The following is a 22949-nucleotide window of genomic DNA, read 5'->3' as shown; positions in this document are numbered from 1 at the left end:
AGCTTCAATTTTCGCTTTTGATGAGGCATATAAGGCTTCAGCCTTAAAACAGTCCGCGCTGTAGGCCACTGTTCAGAGGCGAAAAAACAGCGCCTTGGGAAAGCACTGTTGTGAAGGATTTTTTTTTATCTGTTTATACAACCAGTAAAGGATGTTAAGTTCACAACTCTTTACAGCACGTTGAGTTACGAACGTCGGCTTTATCCAACAAACAAAAATCATTTTAATAGAATCAGTTTTTCCAATCGGATCGAACTTTCCCATCCTAAATATTCTGCGCTTGTGGGCTTCCTCGTTAGGATATTGTAATATGGGCATTCGCGCATCTGCTGAAAATGTTTTAATGACATCAGGACAATTTACTTGCAAGATTTGTAACCGGGCATGTTATATTTCTCGCGATCAACTCAATATTGCTCCTTAGTGGTAGATAAACTCTAAATGTGACTGATTAACTTAACCCACCCGATCCTTGACTGGTCTCCTAATGACTTCGTGGGATATACTCAGTGAAGTCGGTAAGAGCCCAGACAAGGAGAAAAAAAATTACACCATCTCCCGCTAAAGGGGACCATGAGGCGATCCGAAGCCGGAGCACGGTCGCGTTTCGTTGGCATTCGTTGGGCATGCTACCAACCTCGCGTCGTGGAACACGAAGAGGAACACTACGCGCGTCGTGTGTTTTCTCTAGCCTGGCCGTTAATTCTCACAGGGCGAGCTGGCAACGCGGTCGACAGGCTTGCGAGAGGGGGGCAGCGTAGAAGAGGAGAGAGAGGGGGAGGGGACGCGCATGCGCTAGCGGTCATCGCGGCGTTGCGCAGGAGAGAATTTCGGCATGTCTAGGCCGCATTTCGGGGGAGTCAACCGAAGCAAGCGCTGGACACCGCGCGCAGCGCTCTACCACTTGAAGGAGAGGAGACTATACTCGGCGACAACTTTTCTTGACAGCACTGTGGAAGCTACAGAACCAAAGCGCATGCCTGCTACCGCACCAGAAAATAGTACTTTAGTTTACTGATAATTCTCTGATTTGCCTTGCTGAAATAAATGCTGCTTTATTTATTATGAGACTCAAACAGTTGCGGGAAGTTGTAGGTAAAATACAGTTATTGTTCACTCTGCAATAATCCTTTCCTTTTCTTTCCATTTCTTAGACAGCACCACCTTTTCAGCATGCCCGTTTTCCAAGTAAACATGGCGTCCGTGACGTAGTGGGCCAGTGTGCGGCCGCAAACGTGCTCTTAAGCTCTCTAAGAAAAATATACTCGTATTACTACGCGAAAATGTACACTGAACAATCTAAATGTCACCCCGTTGGGATTTTTCGTGTATATGTTTTTTCTAAACTGAGAGCGAGCAAAACCGAAATCAGCCGCAAGCTGCCGCACTACTTGCGGAGCAACACGAATGTGCGGAAGCCCCGCCTCCGTAGCCTTCGCTCCACTGTCAAGATAAGTTGTCGCCGAGTATAGAGGAGAAGAGTAGCGCATGCACCGCGAGAGTAGAAGCGAGAACGCAGGAGAAGCGCAAGCAGGGGGGGGGGGGGGGGAGAGAAGTGGAGAGAGTAACGCGCAGCTGTTGGAGAGAGGGAAGGAGGAGAGTTGCGCACGCGTAGTGTGAGTGCGGACTACCATGCAGCGGGACATACCCCCGAGCAAGAGATGCTTTCGCATCTAAAAAATAAAAGTCACATTTCGCCACAAGGGTGAAGCAATGAATGCGACAGCAGCAAATCCGAACGCTATATGAAGTAAGGCTAGCAGCGAACTCCTTTAGGATCCGATTTAACGTAACTCTACAAAACGCTGGCGTATAAGGGAATCCGGCCGCTCCACGGTGCGAAGTGGTTTTCGCGCTGTATGTCGCCTCAGCGCGAAGTAAGCGGAGAGAGCACAGAACGTACACGGGTAGGAGCCGTCCACTGATGTTTGTCGATATAGGGCTCACGCCCACGCCCGCTCGATCAAACTTCGCACTTGTTACCTGAGCTATGCAGCCCCCTACCCCCTCTCCCTCCCACCCCCCGGCCTCACCAGGGGCTGCATCGCTCCTTCACTCTCCTTCGCCCGACAAAGCCGGCCAGAGCGTTTCATCTCTCCTTGAGTCCCGCCCGTCTTCAGCCTCCGCAAGCTTTCGCTCGCACATTGAACAACGACGCGCAGGACAATGTGATCGATTTGGACTTTATAGATCATGACGGCGACGGAAGAAATGCGCCTCGAGTGTCCATATAATTGTTTTCGCAATAAAATTTACTTGAATATACTTTGATGCTCTTCGTTTCTTTGAAACACGGATCACTTTTTCACGACTTTTTCAGATCACTTTTTCACGAGCCCATGGAAATATGCCTCAATCCCCAATTCGACCGATACTCGGATGGCACTGTAAATAATGAAGTAGAATGGATGACGCGTTTCCGCGAACTGCTGTCATTCCCACCACCCGTCTGTTTTTACGACGCAGGACATATATGACATAAATAACAGCTTGATATTGTAGCGCCCGTTGCAGTGCTCACGCGCAGAGAAAACCAGTACTGTTTTTTAGAATCATATTTTGCTGTGTCTTGATGTTTAAGTTTTACACGCACACACAAAGCGAATGGAAAAGCGGTATTTTCAGCGGAGCCATAGACAGCACACTGCCACGCTCTGCATGGCATACCAGCCGCATACTTGCGAGCGGCCCATTATACGCAAGCAGCTCCAGTTTTTTATCAGCAATAGCGAGGCGGGTGTGTCAACATTTAGCGGGCCCGGCGTCCCTTCCGATTCGTTTCCGACAGCGGCCACCGCGATTCGCCACGCGTTCGCCTGTTCCCGCTCCTACTGCTCACGATAGTGTACTGCAGAGCGCAAATTAGCTACGGGACACAGAACACACACGCAGTGGGCGTTCTTCTATGGCATGGCCCATACGTTATTGGCTCTGCAGCTGATTATTATGAGCTAACTAGCACAGCTACGAATTCTCTTACTATACTTATGACGCTAGTGTAATATAGCTCTACACCAGGACACACGGAGGCCGACGTGCGAGTGGCACTGCCCTTTTCGGTCGGTTTCAATATTGTGATAGAAGCAGCACGTGTTGCACCCAAGAAACTTCCGGTCACTTCAATTATCAATATCTAACGCCGAAGCAGAAAGTGGATTTTTTATGCAGTGCCAGAATAAGGAAAGACTCTTTTTCCGCTTTCAGATAAAAGGAAGGCGCTTAAAGTGAAGCCTTAACTGTTAAAATGTTGCGTGTGCAGCTTAGAAGAGTATTTATTTAAAATATTTGGCTATACACAGGGGGAAAAGTGTTGAAAATGTGCGGGCTACGCGCTAAGGCTTTTGTTCCCCGACAATTTTAACGACCTTCCATGGCCCGCATAGCCGCAGTTCGTATAACTAACTAACTAACTAACTAACTAACTAACTAACTAACTAACTAACTAACTAACTAACTAACTAACTAACTAACTAACTAACTAACTAACTAACTAACTAACTAACTAACTAACTAACTAACTAAAAAAATAATTAATTTATAATACATAATGGGCTGTTTCAATGTATTTATATTTGGTATGGCATCGGTGTTTTGAACATTTATTCAGTAAACTACGGAACAAGAGAAATCATAGGAAGTTTTGTGTAACATGGCCGTCCTCTAGCGCTCTCACAACCCCCGCCGAGTTCTTGGTGACGCGCTCATCTGGGTCAGCAGTGGACCCCTCTGCGTCTGCCCCCCCCCCCCCCCCACCTATGATTGATGCTTTCTCGCGGCGTATGGTAGACAAGCCAGCAGTCAGATGCCGCCACGCCCGATCCATTTGTCTTGTTCTTGCGGACAAAATGAGGCGTCACGCTTACGCCGCAGTGCACCAGACTTAGATGTCCGCGCTCGCCGCGTCGGTGACATTCCCCGGCCGAGAAAATTGACGACGCATGATCGAGGACCGCCGCGGCCACATACCACGGCCGGAGATCCCGCGATCTGCACTGCGGCGGCCCTATATCTGTACACGCATCGCGGACTCGCAAAAGATCGGCAAACAAGTAACGCGACTCCGCGACGGCGAAGCGACTCTAATCTTTCAGCCGGGAAACACGCTTGCCTGTAACAAGCTGCCTCAAATTTGTTTGAACTGACTGACAAGCTCGGCGCGACATCACAAGAAAGCCTATTCCTTTCTGAGTTGGCGCTTAAATTTGCAGCACATACTTTTTTTCTCAAGGAAGATTTAGATTGTGAAGAGGACAACTTCACTGCCTGTCTCTCGCCTATCGACTTTCCGCTATCAAACTAACGCACCAAAAAGTATGTACAACAATCTCGAGGCAATGTGAGAGGGTGACCTTTAGGCATCTGTCAAAAACTCAATGAGTTTGCTTCTCGTAGAGAGGAAGAAAGTTAATGCCTGTAGATATATAGAAAAGAGCGCGCAAAAGGAAGCGTCACTGCCTGTTTTATTTTATTTTTTGAATGTCACAAATGTTCAGATAAGCGTTGTCACGATTTCCGAGAGTGGTGCTGGAAAACGCCTCTATCAGAGCTGTAAGTCGCAGAAAGTGCGAGCTTTGCTGGTCAGCTGAGTGGTTTCCTTTAGAGAATGTAGTTATTTGCACAGCGCAATTTAAACCGCAGACAAAACAAAGAAATGTGCAAAAACAAAAAGCGCTGCTTCATTTCCGATCATACATCCGTACCAACTCGCCCATATCTTTGCTGTTACGAATGTGGTTATCGGTACTGTTTCAGTTATATTGTTTAACACATATTGCGAGCGGTACTGGGTCAATGCTCCGAGCCTCCGCCAGTTGAGGCAAGGCAGACCGAACGCATCGTTTAAAAAAAAAAAATCGAGAAGTTAAAAAGTCTCAAAACAACAAGAGGTAATTATTACCGGCTTCAATTCCGACAGCGTGTTTTGTTCAGTAATTACAAAAAAGTTAACTAACGGAGGTTTTTTAGTATAAACAACAACTTTGTCAGCGGAAATTTTGTTTTTTGGAGAAGCACCCGCCTCTTGAGGGTATCCACTTGAAGAAGATGAATTTCGTTCTCACGCAAGTAAATTTTAGGAACTTCTTCTCCGTAAGAAAAAAATGTAGCAATCTCCCTTGTAATGCCAACCAGCTGACGATAGCTGGTGCAATATTATCTTGCCATGTCTTGCGCAATATCCGTTCGTATAAACATTCCAGAGCGGGCACTTTGGCCTTCTATACAAGAAGGTAACATTTCTTTATTCACTCATGTAGTCCATGTCGTGTTCGCTTGCGGCGGCACTTTCAAGGGGTAGATACATGGGAAGTTCCGTTTCGGGTTGTTTCAGACATCATTAAGAAATACTTAATGGATACGCCGCATGACGAGGATTTTTACTTGGACCGCATCAGTATGAAAAATACGGTCAAACATGCGACAAATCGCATATTTTCTCTAATTTCACAATTTTTTTCGGGAAGATTTGAAGTCTATTTTACCCCTAAACATTTTTATACTAAAATACACCTTCCTGAAAATCACACTATTATTTATATTGGTTAGGGATAGTTTCAGATAGCTGAAGAAAAAATCATGAACTTTGAAGATTTTCATAGTTTTTGAAGATACGTAGCTGGTAGTGAAACACAAGATTTTCGGAATTAAAGAATAGGACAACTAAACAGGACCTCTGCGATGGCGCAAGCGTGGTTTCGAAGCTCAACCCACAAAAAATGGATTTTATACACATTTTTCTATAAGGCACGGTTTAACAAATACAAGCGAAATTCGAGGGGGCGCCATGATCGTCAAATTTTTTTTCGAGCAACAATGTTTTGCCACAATACTCTATGTGGCACGGGAAAAAGCCACAAATTTTCTGAGCAAAATCTGCTATGTGCGAGCGCCACGTCCGGGACACTTGGCATGAAATGACCCATATACACACACACACACACACACACACACACACACACACACACACACACACACACACACACACACACACACACACACACACACACACACACATATATATATATATATATATATATATATATATATATATATATATATATATATATATATATATATATATATATAAAATACGGCACGCGACGGCAAAACCCGCCGAGGGTGTCCATATAATTGCAATAGCAATAATAGCGGGGCGTAGTTTGCACTAGTGGCGCAAGGCTAAAAACAGCGGAGCTGATAGGCACCTAGCAGGTCCTGACGTTTCGAGGTTACGCCCAAGTTTTGAATGGTCGATCTGCATTCGACTGTTCCACGTGTCGGTAAGGCATACCAACGTGGCCCTCCGCAGCAGTTCGTCGCAGCGAGGCTGTGCAGAGACGTCACGTTGAGCAAGGTCAATATAAACTCGGCTTCCCCGACCCCGTCAAAGGCTAATCGTCTCGTTAAGGCGCGTTTACACTAGAGCGACACGACGCCGATTTCGGTCGACTGTCGCCGGGAGTGGCTTTTGTCGTGTCCTCGTGCTATTTATACTGCAACGACGCCAACAGTCGGCCGATCGTCTTTGGAAGACGCCGTCCGCGTCTTGTAATGCTCCTAGCTCTTGTCGACACCGACCAAAATTCAAACATGGGACCACCTGGTGCGCTCGTTTCCTCATTTAAGCCGTCCTCCATTCTCTACCATTGTAACCCTCGGCGTAATCGGTGCCATACCCGCAACATCCCGCTGCGTCGCGGAGCGGGGTGCGTATAAAGAAAGCGGAAGCGAAGAAAAGACGTCGGAGAGGTACGCAAGATGCCCATTGTCAAATGTCCGATCTGCTCAAGGAGGCCTCCGTCATCTGCCCCGAGATCTCCCCTTGTAGCTTCGAAGCGTCGCGCATTTGGTTTGGGCAAGGCGTATTTTCCCACCGATCTCCCGAAGACCTTCCAATGACACGTCGGCCGATGCATTTTGCTGATGTTTTTGGTCTGCCATCATGTTAGACTACTAGGACATGCTGTCTTTGGAGGCGTCGTCGTCGTCGTCGGCCTAGTGTGACCAGACGGTCCGGCGACATCGTCGGCGGGCGACTCGTAGGCCGACCGTCTGCGTCTGCCTCGTGTCTGCGTTGGTGTCGACTCGCTCTAATGTAAACGCGGCTGGCGGAGCCCTAGGCGGCTGGGCGAAGCCAATCGCAGGAGCGCAGTGGGGACGTCACAGCACATGCGCAGTCACCGGCACTTGGCAGGAGCTCGGCGGAGCCGTGTCTGGTCTCTTGAAGCAGGCGCGAAGCTATGCTACCGGTTGCTAGGCAACGAACGGTGTTTTCTGTTCGCGACGGACGGACCAACGCTCGGCATGAATAGCTCCTCTATTAAAGGTAAGCTCATCAGCTGTGAACTCACCTTGCCGAAGCTGCCCTTGCCGAGGACCTTGAGCAGGTTGAAGTCTGTGAGGTTGTACTTGCGGAACTTGACGCGCTCTTCCTGCGTCGGGGTCTGCGGCGCCGAACGGCTGCCCGGAAGTGGAGGCCGAGAGGTAGCTTCCGCTTCCTCTGCTCTCCTCTCTTCTTCCTTGCGCTCCTGTTCCTTGTAGTATAGCTGCTGCCGGACCTCTGAGAGGTCCGCGATGGTCGATGACCGACGTGGCGAGGCTGGCAAAGCAGGCGTCTTCGATGCCTCTTCCGGAGCTCCGGGAACAGCCGCGCGGGTCTTGCCTCCGCCGCCTCCTCCGGGTGTCCCCGCTGCTGGCGGAGAGGTCGCCATATCTGAGAGATAAGGACGTGAGCATAGATGAGACGACGATATAAAGTTCATCTGTTTGGTAGGGATTTATTGTGAAAGAAGGTAAGACGTAAGACGCGGGCACAAGAGAACAAAACCATCACCACGAACGGCGTTTGTATGTTGTCTGGTAATTTCTTTCCGTGTCTGTATGTCTTATCATTATATGTGATGAGAAAATAACGTTTGACGTATATATAATGAGATTATTTTCTTAAAACGGGTAGAAAACTGACCGATTAGACCAGGCGTCTCAAACACGCGGCCCGCGGGCCTTTCGCTAGCGGCCCGGCCCGCACATGAGTGTATTCGTGACAACAAAACGGAAAGTAGGGCTAGTTGGTCTTGATTCATAACATATTGAATTGCACAGCACGGAATACAGGACGAAACACTTGAAGAAGCACACACTGTGCAAATCAATATGTTAGGAATCAGTGTATTCGTCCATATTTTTAAAATTTTCTTAATGGATATGTTCATGAGCTACACAGACATCACTGAACTCGAGCATCTTTCTTTTGAGGCATCCCATGCGGTGACCATGTGTTAGAACATAACCATAGAAGAAAAACTCTATATTTCAGAATCGGCGTCCTGATTTCAGTCACTCTGGAGACCAATATCGATACGTTTCTCGAAACCTGACGCTGAGTACCCTACGAAACTGACCCATATAGCAGACATGGAAAAGGCCTTCTTTCAAATGGCAACGGCGGCTGACATTTTGCTCAAACTGTCGCACTCGGAGTGTCCGTGTCATTGCTATTTGCAGAAAAAGCATGTCGGCTACTCAGCTGGCGTGTCAATGCAAATCAGCGAACACGGAGGGAGGCTACAGCCGCTGGCAGTTTAATTTGCGCTACACTGATGTGACAGCGCACTGAAACAAAGAGTCAACGGCACAAGAACGAAATAGACATAACACAAGTCGCAGTGCAGGCAGTCAAGCCGAAAATGATCTTTTTCGCTTATAAATAACAATATTCCGCCTGAGGGTCTTTCTTAAAATTATCATCCACCATGAAGTACTTCGTGCGGAATTAGTCTCAGAAGCTGCTTACTTTTCATCACGTGTTGGCCACCAGAATGAACTAGAAATTCATTTCTGCCGCACTAATCTCTTTTTCCATTCATTCCTTCCGTAGACAAGCAGAGACTGGAATCGCCTTGCCCCCTCCATCGCTGCCGCTGAGGACCTGTAACTACAAACTATTGTATTCGTTTCACCCTTGCTACTATTGGTATTCAGTTCTGTGCTTGTACCCATCACCTCTGTATCACCCTCTGGGTCCTGAGCATATTCTCATAAATGAATAAATAAATAAATAAATAAATAAATAAATAAATAAATAAATAAATAAATAAACACAAGGGGGAGTCAAACGTGTGCCGCATTTTTTTCTGTGTTAACTGGCTAGGTACCGTAATCAACGCATGAGAGAACATTTTAATTATTTAGCTTAATCAGCATTTCTTAGCTTCGCTAGAGTATTGGCTCGCAGAAAGAGGCATGTAGTTCCTCGAAGGCGCTTGGCGAAACAGGTTGTACTCGCGTGTGCGAAGATTTGCGAGCTCTGCTCGAACGACAACTCGTGAACTCGCCGTATGCAATTATTTAGCTTGTTAATTAATTTTATTTTTGATGGTATTAAGAAACCGAAAATGGATAACCACCACGAGGAAAGCGTGACAAATACTTCTCCTCCTTTGTTTCAGTGAAGAAGAATGGGCTCACCTTTCTTGACCGTGGCGAGCACCTCGGAGAGGAGCTTTTGGTTGACCCCGCACAGGTTGGCCATGTGCTTCTCGCATTTTTTGTGGCAGTTGACCTTGCATTCTGCATACAAGACGGTGGAAAAAGAGCTTGAAAATGAGATTGAACACCGTGGACATTTATAGTGGAGATGTCATGCTTTTCGTTATGCCGTTACGCGTTCGCAAAAACTATCATCATCATCATCATCAATGGCCTCTATCTTTCTTTTTTGGGGCCGTGACACTAAAACTTTCTGTTACAGGTGTCTGAAACGCGCGGCCCGCTGACCTTTCGCTAGCGGTCCACGGCCCACGCACTAATGTATTTGCCTTGTGATCTGTTCATTATTTTAGTAAGTTTGTTCATGAGCTACTCAGGCATGGCTACAGTCTCAAGCATTTCTTTCGTGAGGCACACCGTGTGGTCACCATGTGTTCAAACATGACCGCAAAACAAAAACTGTATGTGTGACGTGCCGTTGTGGCCGTCGGAATCTATGGGTTCCGAGGCGGCGTAAGAAAGACGACCGAACACATTGGAGACCAGGAAGGGACTGCCAGACCCTTTTAGATGCGAAGTATCTTAAGGTCGAGCTCAATCCGGAGGTGGTGGTGGTGGTGGCGTGCGGCGTGACCACCCTTACTGCGCATGCGCATACCCTCTCCACACACCTCCTCTCCACTCACCCTCTCCCCTTCCCATCTCCACATTCCCTCTCCACATTCCCTCTCCACTTTCCATCACCCCTCCCCTCTCCCATACCCCTCTCCCCTCCCCTTTCCACTCTTCCTCTGAAACGCGGGCTGACATGCCGAAATTCTCTCCTGCGCAACGCCGCGATGAGCTCGAGCGCATGCGCGTCCCTTACCCTTCTCTCTACTCTCCTACGCTGCCCCCCTCTCGCCCGCCTGTCGACCGCGTTCCCCGCTCGCCCTGTGAGAATTAACGGCCAGGCTAGATGGAAGATACGACGCGCGTAGCGTCCCTCTTCGCGTTCCACGACGCGAGGGCGGTAGCATGCCCAACGAACGCCAACGGAACGCGATCGTGCAAGTGGTCCGGCTTCGCATCGCCTCATGGTCCCCTTTAGCGGGAGATTGTGTAATTTTTCTTTATTCTGCGAAGCTGCCCGAGCGCGCGCGAGCTCGGCGTCGATCTTCTTCGTTTTCTTCGCGCGAAAGCGCGAGACACAAACCTAGCGTCGTCTGCTATCGCTCGTCACAGTATTGCCATGCCCGCTTCTTCTTTTATTTTGATGTGTTCGAGTTTGACCAGCAAGGACGGTTATCAACGCTCGACGCTGGCCCCGAAGCAGTGTTCGAGAAGCTTCACGATTTTGGTAGATCGTTTTGTTAGGATTGCGCGCCGCACGCGAATGTTCCAGCTTTGTCGAGAGATAACGCCGCCACCAGCGATATCGCTGGAAAGTTCCATAGCGCCTGTATAAAAGCCGACGCGCTTGACCGCTTGTCAGTTGATCGACGGACGACGCCCTGTTCGCCGCTATCATTGTACAGCGTGTATTGGTGTAGTTCTAGTTCTCATTTTCCGGCCACAAGTTCGGCCAAATAAACAGTTTCATCCTGCAAACACCGACTGCTGTCTTCGTCGAGGTCACGACCACGTGACATCTGGTGGAGGTGCTGCTTCATGATCCGGACGCCACCGCGGAGCGCTGACCCAAGCCCAAGCCGCGAAGAGGACGACGGCAAGGAAATCCCGGATCGTCGAACAAGCCGCAGGCAGAAGGGACTGCAGCCAGAGCACTGGCTCCTTCCCGAAAACCCCAGGCAGCCGCAGATCTCAACATCGACCACAGCGACGATGACCGACCACGTGCAGCCTGCGCCAATCCTTTTTCGCCAGCCCAAGGAGCCGCCAACCTTCCGCGGATCGTCGTTCGAAGACCCGGAAAGCTGGCTAGAAGCCTACGACCGAGTCGCCCTTTTCAATGCCTGGACCAGTGAAGACAAGCTACAGCATGTCTACTTCGCCTTGGAGGATGCAGCTAGAACATGGTTCGAGAACCAAGAGCGAACCCTGACAACATGGGACGTTTTTCGCAGCAGGTTCCTGGCAACATTCACCAGCGTTGTCCGCAAGGAGAGGGCCGAGGCCCTGCTCGAAACCCGCGTGCAGCTGCCAAACGAAAACGTGGCGCTCTTCACAGAGGAAATGACGAGACTGTTCCGCCACGCAAACCCCGAGATGCCCGAGGAGAAGAAAGTTCGCTTCCTCATGCGAGGAATCAAGCAGGAGCTGTTCGCGGGACTAATCAGAAACCCACCCAAGACCATCCAAGAATTCCTCGCGGAGGCAACAACAATCGAGAAGACGCTCGAGATGCGCACTCGGCAGTACAATCGCCGCGCATTCCAAGACAGCGCAGCAGTTCATGCCCTCGGCTCCGACGACTTGCGCGAAACGATCCGAGCCATCGTGCGAGAGGAGCTGCGAAAGCTCGCACCTTTTGCACAGCCCGAAGTGACGTCGATTGCGGACGTTGTACCCGAGGAAATCCAACAATCACTGGGTGTTCCTCAACCGGCACCGCCGCAGCTGCAAGCAATGAGCTATGCTGCTGCAGCCCGACGCAACGCCCCCCCTCCTCGCCCACGTCAAGACGCCGCACCGCCCCAGCAGTTCCGCCGCCAGCCACCACCGCCGCCACCACCGACGTCATACCGCCCGCCAGCCGGTCAGCGATACACGCCGAGGAAGACCGACGTTTGGCGCGCCCCCGACCATCGTCCACTATGCTACCACTGCGGAGAAGCCGGCCACACCTACCGCCGCTGCCATTATCGACAGATGGGACTGCGTGGGTTCGCCGTCGACGCGCCGCGTCCACAGCAGGGGGAACGACCACGTGACATTGCCGACTACCTGGCAGGAGCGCAGTGGACCTCCCGAGGACCTTCCCGATCGCCGTCGCCAGGCCGCTACGCCTCTCCCCAACGCCGACCATACACTGGCCCAACCTGGGGCCGGTCACCTAGCCCGCATTCGGAAAACTAAGGGCAGCAACCGATGGAGGTGCGGTTGCTGTACGACGAAATACCGAAGACCCTCCGCCGCCGACGCCGCCGCCACGACGAAGGCTTCAGGACACGACGCGAACCCCTGACGACGAAACCTCGCGGACCGAAGTAGACCTGACGACGCAACGTGGAAGCAGGGGAAAAAACCGACGTAGCCGTGACCCGACGCCACGACCTAACTGCAACGCAAGACGACGAACTAGCGACCTCGACGTTCTTATCGACGGCCACAGCGTCACAGCCCTCGTCGACACCGGAGCCGAGTATTCTGTCATCAGTGGACCGTTCGCCACGAAGCTGAAGAAAGTTAGGACAGCCTGGGAAGGCTCCGAAATCTGGACAGCTGGAGGTCACCTCGTAACCCCGGAGGGAATCTGCACAGCGAGACTCACCATTAACAACCGGATTTATCCCGCGAACTTCATAATCCTGCCGCGTTGCTCGAGAGATGTCATCCTTGGTATGGACTTCTTAGGCCTTCATGGTGCAATCATCGACCTGAGGTCTAAGTCAATAACACTGTCCACGGAAAAGGCACTACCGCCGCACACTCCGCCAAGAAAGCACGCCTTGAATGTGCTGGAAGACCAGGTCACCATTCCCCCTCGCTCCAGCGTCATCATTTCCGTCGGCACGCAAAAATCAGCAGACCTGGAAGGCGTTGTTGAAGGCGACCAGCACCACTTGATTAACCGCAAGATTTGCGTCGCAAGAGGAGTAGCAGAGCTGCGGGCAGGGAAAGCAACGGTTATGCTCACGAATTTCAGCAACGAGTACAAGCACGTGAGCAAAGGCACGACGGTCGCCTACATCGAAGAAATCGTAGAAGCCAGCAATGCTTTCGGCCTCACCGATTCTCCCGAGCCTACTCCGAGGAATAAAGCGCCGCAACCAGCTTTCGACATCAATCCCAGCCTTCAGAAGCACAAACAAGAACAGCTCAAAACCCTGCTCTTGCAATACAAGGACTGCTTTTCGTCGTCGTCAAGAATTCGGCAGACTCCCGTGGCAAAACATCGCATCATAACAGAGGAAAGCGCCAGACCACTCCGTCAGAGCCCGTACAGAGTTTCGACGCGATAACGTGAGGCCGTGAAGAAACAGGTCGACGAAATGCTACGCGACGACATCATCCAGCCGTCGAAGAGTCCGTGTGCATCCCCGGTGGTGCTAGTGAAGAAGAAGGATGGGACTCTACGTTTTTGCGTCGATTATCGTCGCCTGAACAAAGTCACGAAGAAGGACGTGTATCCCCTTCCCCGGATAGACGACACCCTGGATCGATTACACAACGCAAAGTACTTTTCGTCGATGGACCTCAAGACCGGTTACTGGCAAATAGAAGTCGACGAGAGAGACCGAGAAAAGACTGCTTTTATAACACCAGACGGCCTGTTCGAGTTCAAGGTCATGCCCTTTGGTCTTTGCTCGGCACCTGCGACTTTTCAACGGGTTATGGATACAGTAGTGGCCGGCTTGAAGTGGCAGACGTGTCTCGTGTACTTGGACGACGTCGTTGTGTTTTCCTCAAACTTCGACGAACACCTTCGGCGCCTTGAAGTTGTACTTCAAGCAATCAAGACCTCCGGACTCACCTTGAAGCCTGAAAAGTGCCGCTTCGCGTACGAGGAGCTCTTGTTCTTGGGTCATGTGATCAGCAAGGATGGTGTTCGCCCGGACCCGCGGAAAACAGCTGTCATCGCTGACTTCCCGACGCCCACCGACAAGAAGGCCGTACGCCGTTTTCTCGGCTTGTGCGCCTATTACAGACGTTTCGTCAAGGAATTTTCACGGATCGCCGAGCCACTGACGCAACTCACGAAGGCCGACGTCGAATTCAGTTGGGAAACGTCGCAAGTTCAAGCATTTCAAGAACTGAAACGACGCCTGCAGACGCCTCCCATACTTGCGCATTTCGACGAATACGCCGATACGGAAATCCACACCGACGCAAGCAGCGTAGGACTCGGCGCCGTCCTTGTGCAAAAGACCGACGGATTCGAAAGGGTCATCAGTTATGCTAGCCGGTCGCTATCAAAGGCAGAAATCAACTACTCCACAACAGAAAAGGAGTGCCTGGCCATCATCTGGGCTACATCGAAGTTTCGCCCCTACCTCTACGGCCGACCCTTCAAAGTTGTGAGCGACCACCACGCCTTGTGTTGGCTAGCTAACTTGAAGGACCCTTCAGGTCGCCTCGCACGGTGGAGCCTACGACTTCAAGAATTTGACATAACCGTCGTTTACAAGTCTGGAAGAAAACACTCCGACGCTGACTGCCTGTCCCGCGCCCCCGTCGACCCACCGCCGCAGGACGACATGGAGGATGACTGCTTCTTGGGAACCATAAGTGCCGAAGACTTCGCCGAACGACAGCGAGCGGACCCAGAACTCAGGGGCCTTGTGGAATACCTCGAGGGCAGGACCACCGTTGTTCCCAAGGTATTCACGCGAGGACTGACGTCGTTTTTCTTGCGCAACGGTGTTCTCCTTAAGAAGAACTTCTCGCCGCTTCGAGCCGATTCCCTTCTCGTAGTGCCCTCGACATTGCGACCAGAGGTCCTCCAGGCTCTGCATGACGACCCGACGTCTGGACACCTGGGTGTTTCTCGCACGCTCGCAAGAATACAGGAAAAGTACTACTGGCCGCGCCTTGTCGCCGACGTAACTCGCTACGTCAAGACCTGCCGGGACTGTCAGCGACGCAAGACACCGCCGACTAGGCCAGCCGGACTTCTGCAGCCTATCGAGCCACCTCGACGGCCGTTCCAGCAAATTGGGATGGACTTACTGGGGCCGTTCCCGACGTCCAATACCGGAAACAAATGGATCGTCGTAGCTACCGACTACCTCACCCGCTACGCCGAGACAAGGGCCCTACCCAGAGGCAGTGCCGCCGAGGTAGCGAAGTTCTTCGTTGAGAACATCCTCCTGCGTCATGGCGCCCCAGAGGTCCTCATCACCGACAGAGGTACGGCGTTTACTGCTGACCTAACGCAGGCAATACTGAGATACAGCCAAACAAGCCACCGCCGGACCACAGCGTACCACCCACAGACCAATGGCCTCACCGAGCGGCTAAACAAGACCATCGCCGACATGCTGGCCATGTATGTCGACGTCGAACACAAGACGTGGGATGCCATCCTTCCGTATGTGACCTTCGCATACAACACGGCCATGCAAGAAACGACGCAAATGACGCCGTACGAGCTGGTCTACGGAAGGAGCCCGGCAACGACGCTCGACGCAATACTACCAACCGCCACCGACGAAGACGACCTCGACGTTGCCGCCTATTTGCAACGCGCCGAAGATGCTCGACAGCTCGCCCGCCTGCGCATCAAGAACCAGCAGAGGGTCGACAGCCGTCACTATAATCTTCGACGACGCCACATGGAGTACAAACCCGGGGACCGTGTGTGGGTCTGGACGCCGATACGCCGACGTGGGCTCAGTGAAAAACTTCTTCGGCGATACTTCGGGCCATACAAGGTGCTTCGACGTCACGGCGCTCTTGACTACGAGGTCATCCAGGACGGAATTACGAACTCCCAGCGACGCCGCGCACGGCCTGAAGTCGTCCATGTCGTGCGCCTTAAGCCGTTTTTTGCGCGTTAGCGAACCTGGGGACTCTACGTTTTCCTTTGTTATTGTAATTTATTTGTATATGCACTTGTTTTTTTCCTTTCCATGTTGCAAGCATCGGGACGATGCTTTTTCAGAGGGGGGCAATGCCACGCCCGCTTCTTCTTTTATTTTGATGTGTTCGAGTTTGACCAGCAAGGACGGTTATCAACGCTCGACGCTGGCCCCGAAGCAGTGTTCGAGAAGCTTCACGATTTTGGTAGATCGTTTTGTTAGGATTGCGCGCCGCACGCGAATGTTCCAGCTTTGTCGAGAGATAACGCCGCCACCAGCGATATCGCTGGAAAGTTCCATAGCGCCTGTATAAAAGCCGACGCGCTTGACCGCTTGTCAGTTGATCGACGGACGACGCCCTGTTCGCCGCTATCATTGTACAGCGTGTATTTCTGTAGTTCTAGTTCTCATTTTCCGGCCACAAGTTCGGCCAAATAAACAGTTTCATCCTGCAAACACCGACTGCTGTCTTCGTCGACGTCACGACCACGTGACAGTATGTTTCAGAATCGGCGCACAGATTTTACTCGTCTTGGAAATCGGCAGCGATACGTTTCTGGTTGATTCCACGAAAGATCAAAAAACGGTTTATACTTCATGTTTCCGATTTTCCTGATAATTTTGTATGTTGTGCGCACATGACTGCACAGCACGAAATCGCAGTTCATTTTCAAATAAAAAAATTTTTCAACACAGGAAAATTCGACAAGTGTCGCCGGTTGACGACGACCATTTTATGAAGAGTGCGCTTTCGTAAATTCGCAACTATGCTGGCAGCCACTGAAGCTATATATTACAAATATCTTTCTTTTTAGCGGAAGTAGAAGTAAAGAGGAAATAGCTCTTATCATTTCATGGAGTTCTGAGCAAATTATGTATTTTTAAAAATTCACGAAAAACACTGCGTTTTGGAAAATCAGTAAAATTTGGGACGCTATGGCTACTTCTGTGAGCATCCTAGCTTGTTAATATTTGCAGTATGAATAGGCCTTTATGTGAATAATGAAGTTCTGCATTTGTATTTCTCTAGTAATCTTCAAAGTAGTGAATTTTCATGCTCGAAATACCAAAAAGACAAAAGTGCTCCTTGGTTCAAAAATCTATAATAAAAAAACCCCAACCTCAATTTTGTTCAAAGTCCCCCAAAATGTTCTCAAAGAACTGCAGAATGATATTATAAAAAACATGTTGCATCATTTTTATTAGAACAAAAGCAGAAAATGTCAAACATTGTGTTTCCAGAGCGTGGTGGCTACTGCGTAAAGGACATCTCTAGTAACAAGAAAATACAGTAACACTTCTTTTTTCTTCTCTGAGCTTCGCTAAACAACAGTAATGATATATTGTCGGAAAGTGGGAACTGTGTTGTAAAGAAAAAGATGTTTCCAATTAAATGCACTTGCGTGGTTTGCGACTTCACGCCAGTGTTAGACATCTCTCAGTCCACAGTAGGAACTTTCAGTTGTAGCCTCCTTTTCTTTCACCTATTTCAGTTTAGTATAATTCACATCTTGCATGCTAAAGAACGCATTCCCTCCATGCGTCTCTTATGATGTTGTGCTGTGCCAGAATTGAGAGATTGGTATAAAAGGCAAGGTCTCTTCATGAACGGAAATGAATTTCTGGAGAGCGGTCGCCAAGAGGTTTGGTTTTTGTTGGCCCATATGTGTACGTTGTCAAACCTTATGTGATGAATGCAGAGTTTAAAAAGAATCGATTACGTGTAGATTGGTGGCACCAGTTCTGACCACGGACAAAACACGTTTTGTTTGCATTGCATCTGCTCTGCTTTGCATGTCCTTGTATCTCTTGAAGCAGTGCTGGCAGATCTGGTCTCCCTCTTGAATTGAGCGCGCATCCTACTTCATGACCCTCCGCAAAAGAGACTCGATCTGATATCTTCTACACAACGAAAATTCCGCTGTAGCGGAATTATCTTTTTGTGCACCATGAGGTAGTCTGTACAAAAAACTCGGTCATGGCTATAACGCCTACCCATAGCCACCTTCAGAGCGTAGGACAGTGATCGCACCAAAGTGAAGCACAATTTGGATGCTTACCTTCTATCTTAGGTTGTGTTTGGCTGACTGGCACAGCCCGGCTCGTTGCTGACGTCTGCTCAGGCGGGCGTCTATCGTGCCGCCCTTTGCACCTGTCCGCCTAACGCATGCTACTCCGTTTACACGAAGGCATGTAGCGCGGGCCACTCGATCCGCCACACGATCCGCACGGTGCGGATCCAGAGACCGGGTGGGAGAGCGACGAGCGGTGAAAAATGTATCGTGTAACCAACGCAATCGACAACTCTGCATTTTCTCGTGCAGAGCGACAAAGCCTGGCAAACAATGTGTGGCTGCTGTGCTTAGGTTGCACTGCTGTACTCGCCAGTGTCGCCATTTGCAATTTCTCATATTCTTACAATGCATGATCGACTCAGCTACACAAAATTTCTCGTTTAGCTTCGTTGCTTTTATATAAGCGCATTTACTAAAAAAATTATCCAGAAGAATGAAAATGGCCCTGCTGCCCGTCGACGAGGAATATAAGTGGTGTCGCAAATGCATTTAATTGGAACGATCTTTTTTCTTTACAAAACAGTTCCCACTTTCCGACAATAGATCATTACTGTTGTTTAGCGAAGCTCAGAGAAGAAAAAAGACGTGTTACTGTATTTTCTTGTTACTAGAGATGTCCTTTACGCAGTAGCCACCACGCTCTGGAAACACAACGTTTGACATTTTCTGCTTTTGTTCTAATAAAAATGATGCAACATGTTTTTTCATAATATCATTATGCAGTCCTTTGAGAACATTTTGGGGGACTTTGAACGAAATTGAGATTGGGGTTTTTTTTATTATAGATTTTTGAAACGAGGAACACTTTTGTCTTTTTTGGTGTTTCGAGCATGAAAATTTACTACTTTGAAAATTACTAGAGAAATACAAATGCAGTGGTTCATTACTCACATAAAAGCCTATTCATACTGCAAATATGAACAAGCTAGGATGCTCACAGAAGTAGCCATAGCATCCCAAATTTGACTGACTTTCCAAAACGCAGCGTTTTTCGTGAATTTTTAAAAATACATAATTTGCTCAGAATCCCATGAAATGAAAAGAGCCATTTGCTTTTTACTTCAACTTCCGCTAAAAAGGAAGGTATTTGTAATATATAGCTTCAGTAGCTGCCAGCATGGTTGCGAATTTACGAAAACGCACTCTTCGTAAAATGGTCGTCGTCAACCGGCGACACTTGTCGAATTTTCCTGTGTTGAAAAAATTTTTATTTGAAAACGAACTACGATTTCGTGCTGTGCAGTCATATACGCACAACATACAAAATTATCAGGAAAATCGCAAGCATGAAGTATACACCGTTTTTAGGGGCGAAGCTCCTTAAGGCGGCACCCGTTCGTCCCTCGTAGTCGTAGTCGTAGTCCGTAACCAGTCTTACGCTTTGACCTCCAAGGTGGTGCCGGTGGGAGATTTTTCCTGTGCGTTGTTGAACAATAAAAAATTCGCAGCGGTAGCTAAAAGCCGACTTCTTCTGTCTCTCATTCCCATTAGCAGCCATTATTTACCTCCAAGGTAGTGCCTGGTGAGATTTCTCCTGTGCGTGATTAAACAATAAAAATTTTGTTCAAAACGCCGTTGATTGATGAAATAAACCAACGAAAGACGCCAGATGTTTTGTAAAAGCAAAACGGAAGAACGCCAGATGTTTCTAAAGCAAAAGGAAAAGACGCCAGCTGCTTAACGAAAGACGCCAGATGTTTTCTAAAGCAATGGTTTTCTAAACAATGTAAATTCACAGCGTACATGTAAAATTAAAGTGAGCTGCAAGTCGTCATAACTCATCGAACCTTTATTATAAACGCGCCCTATCTCACGTCGGTGATGATGTACTGGGCAGAATTCACGGAAGATTCACGGTTTACCGATGAACCTCCGCAGCTTCGCCCACTCATCATCATTCACTCCGTGGATATGCTGTGATTTTTTTATCTTTCGTGGAATCGACCTTCTCTAATTCTGCCTCCAGATGCCCTTCAGAGATGTGGGAAGAAGATGAGATATGGGAAAGAAAGGAATTCTTTCAAATGGCAACGTTAGCTGGCATCTTGTTCAAGCCCCCTTTCCCCGCTCCAGCTTTCTTCACCGTCCCAGCCCTCGCGGGACTAAATTTTGCGACAGCGGCCCGCTAGCTTAGGTGAGTTTGAGACCCCTGCTCTGTTAAAGAGATTTAGTTCCGCGGCCCCAAAGCAGTTTACGCACGTAAGTTCTTGCGTTCTTTGTTTCCCCAGGATGCGTCTGGGAATACAAAGGAACTCAGAGCATGCGTGCGTAAGCCGCTTTGGTGCCCGGCACTAAAACTCTCCATTAGAGTGTTTTATTGCTGGGGACCCCAAGCGGCATACGTACGTAAGCTTTTGCGTTCCTTTGTATTATCCTTGGGTGCGACTGGAAGTACAAAGGAACGCGAGAGCGTACGTACGTAAGCTGCTTGATGTCCCCGGCCCTAAAACTCTCTGTTGCGCCTGGCAATAACATATAGGTGTGCAAAAAAGGTGTCGAGGAACAAGGTGATGCTGTCTATTATATCGTGGAGAGATAGATTGCATAGTGTGAATAGTGAAGGAATAATTCGAGTTTCGTTAAATGTAGAAAATTCACATGGTATTTCCGCCTTCCTAGTTCAAGGGAGCGAATGTTGGTAGCCAGCTTCTAGTGAGGCGCATGCTATCTTTTTTTTAGTAAAAAGTAGGGCGTCTTCCGGCAGTTATTTTCTGCAATAAAAATTTTATTCGAAGATCAGGGTGAAAAGCAGTGACAGTGCTGTTTTTGCCATTGTCCTATTTTCCTAATAATTACCGTGAGAAGAAAACGAAGGCAAACTTGAGCGACGAGTGCTGTCTGTTTGAGATAGGAAATAAAACTACTCAGAATCCGAAGCATCCAGGCCGCGCCACGGCTGAAAAACATTTCTGAGTACATTTGTATGTGTGTGTAAATGTGCTAAACATCAATTGTACTTGTTACCTCCGCGTCATTTCATGTGTTTACCTATGTCCATGTTACCGAATTATGTTATGCCCTTCTCATGAACGTATTTCTAGCAAGAAAACGTCATGTTAAATTGTTATTGTTGTTAACCGTCTGTGATACAATAAAATTTTCTAAACCCACTGCTGCAAAAAGTTGCACATTTACTCATTTTAGGGACGGCTTAGCACTCTCCCATAGTAATGTACGTTCAAATCGTCCAGCCTGATTTTTTTTTTTTTTTGTAAATATGTCTGTGAAGACTCTGAGCGCTACTTTTCGGGGCGGCTAGGCGCTCTCCCACAGGATAGCACAGTACGCTGTATATTGTCTGAAATGCATAATCATTCTATGTCCACTGAACGAGGAAACTGTTTAGCCGTCTGCCCCTTTGACACATGGGAGGATCGCCACTCTAAATAATTTATTATAAACCAAAAAAAAATTTTTTTTGGCGGGGATAGGGTCGAACCGAGGCCCCTATGTTCCGAAGGCAAGTGTCTTAAGCACGGGGCTACAAACCCGCATTCTTTTTCTGTAGTGCATGAGAACAGCGCCATGAAGCTTGTAGAACATGAATATATCTGAACGATATATATGAATGCGCTGTACCGACGGTGCAAGCCAAAAGTAAAAGGAGAACGCTTTCTATGGAGGCCTCGTTGAATTGTCTGCAGGGTAGTTGAATAAAAACCCTCTGCAGGACAAGTTGTAGAGCCGACATGCAGGATTGCAGGCATCAGAAAATTTCTGACTTAACGAAAATTGGATCCTGAACACGCGTTTCGGTGTCCGCAGGGTGCGCACTCTGTGAGGCCGTTCCGGAAGCTGACGGTTTTATTTATTTATTCAAAATGCCTTACAGGCCTATCGAGGGGCATTAAGGGGGCATCAGTATTTACAAAAAAAAAATACAGACAAGCAAAAAAAAAGCAACAGATGAAAGAAACAGTAAGAAAGAAGCGAAACAAAGGTTACAAACCTCAAGGTGCAAGAACGTTATACAATGCTGAAATGCAACGAAATCAGGTTATCTCGAAAAGTTTTACGATTAGGGATGGATACAATGCGATCTGGAAGATCGTTGCAACGTGCAATGGCTCTAGGTAGCGGTGATGAGTTAAATGTCCGCGTTTGACCATGAATGCGCATGAAACTACGTGCGTTGTGAATACGTCGGGATGTGCGCACAAGAGGATGAAGTGGAAAACAGTGAACTTTATTACTATATATAGTGTGCCTGTGAAACAAACATGAAACAGCAATGACGCGGCGTTCTTCCAGTGACTGAAATGCAAGGTCTTGTTTTACTAAGGTAGTGCTGGAAGGATAGTCGTAGTTGCCAGAGATGAATCTCACTACCCTATTCTTGACGTCTTCCAACACACGGATTATAGGTAATCTTGACATGGTGACCATGTGAATGATGCATACTGTAGTTGTGGGTGAACGTAAGTAATATATGATAATGCGCGTACCTTAGAAGGAGCGTTGCGCAAGTTTCTGCGGAGATATCTGAGACGCTTTGGATGAAACAGCTGCTATATGCGTAGTCCAGGATAAATCCGATGACAGGTGTATGCCGAGATATTTGTACGATGGGGTTGTCGAAACAATGGTGCTATTAATCGTATAGTGAAATGCCGAGTTAGTACGCTTTCGAGTGAACGAGATTAACTTGCATTTAGAGGTGTTAAGGGACATCTGCCAACTTTCGCACCACCTAAAGGTTAGGTCA

The 22949-nt window shown here is 48.6% G+C and overlaps 1 protein-coding gene across 1 annotated transcript in view; it reads right to left on the bottom strand.

The window, feature by feature from the left end:
- The window catches only part of LOC119406764 (putative protein kinase C delta type homolog), a 59040-nt gene extending 37798 nt beyond the window's left edge, over window positions 1-21242 (bottom strand). The window contains exons 1-3 of the mRNA XM_037673495.2: window positions 21233-21242; window positions 9466-9567; window positions 7350-7711 (exon numbers count right to left, since the gene is read on the bottom strand). Coding sequence (XP_037529423.2) covers window positions 7350-7711; window positions 9466-9567; window positions 21233-21242 — 474 coding nt within the window. The remainder of the gene's footprint in view (window positions 1-7349; window positions 7712-9465; window positions 9568-21232) is intronic.
- Window positions 21243-22949: the final 1707 nt, after the last annotated feature.

The sequence above is a fragment of the Rhipicephalus sanguineus genome, chromosome 10, assembly GCF_013339695.2.
Source record: "Rhipicephalus sanguineus isolate Rsan-2018 chromosome 10, BIME_Rsan_1.4, whole genome shotgun sequence".
In the NCBI taxonomy this organism is placed as follows: domain Eukaryota; kingdom Metazoa; phylum Arthropoda; class Arachnida; order Ixodida; family Ixodidae; genus Rhipicephalus; species Rhipicephalus sanguineus.
This window is presented reverse-complemented; position numbering and strand designations above follow the sequence as displayed.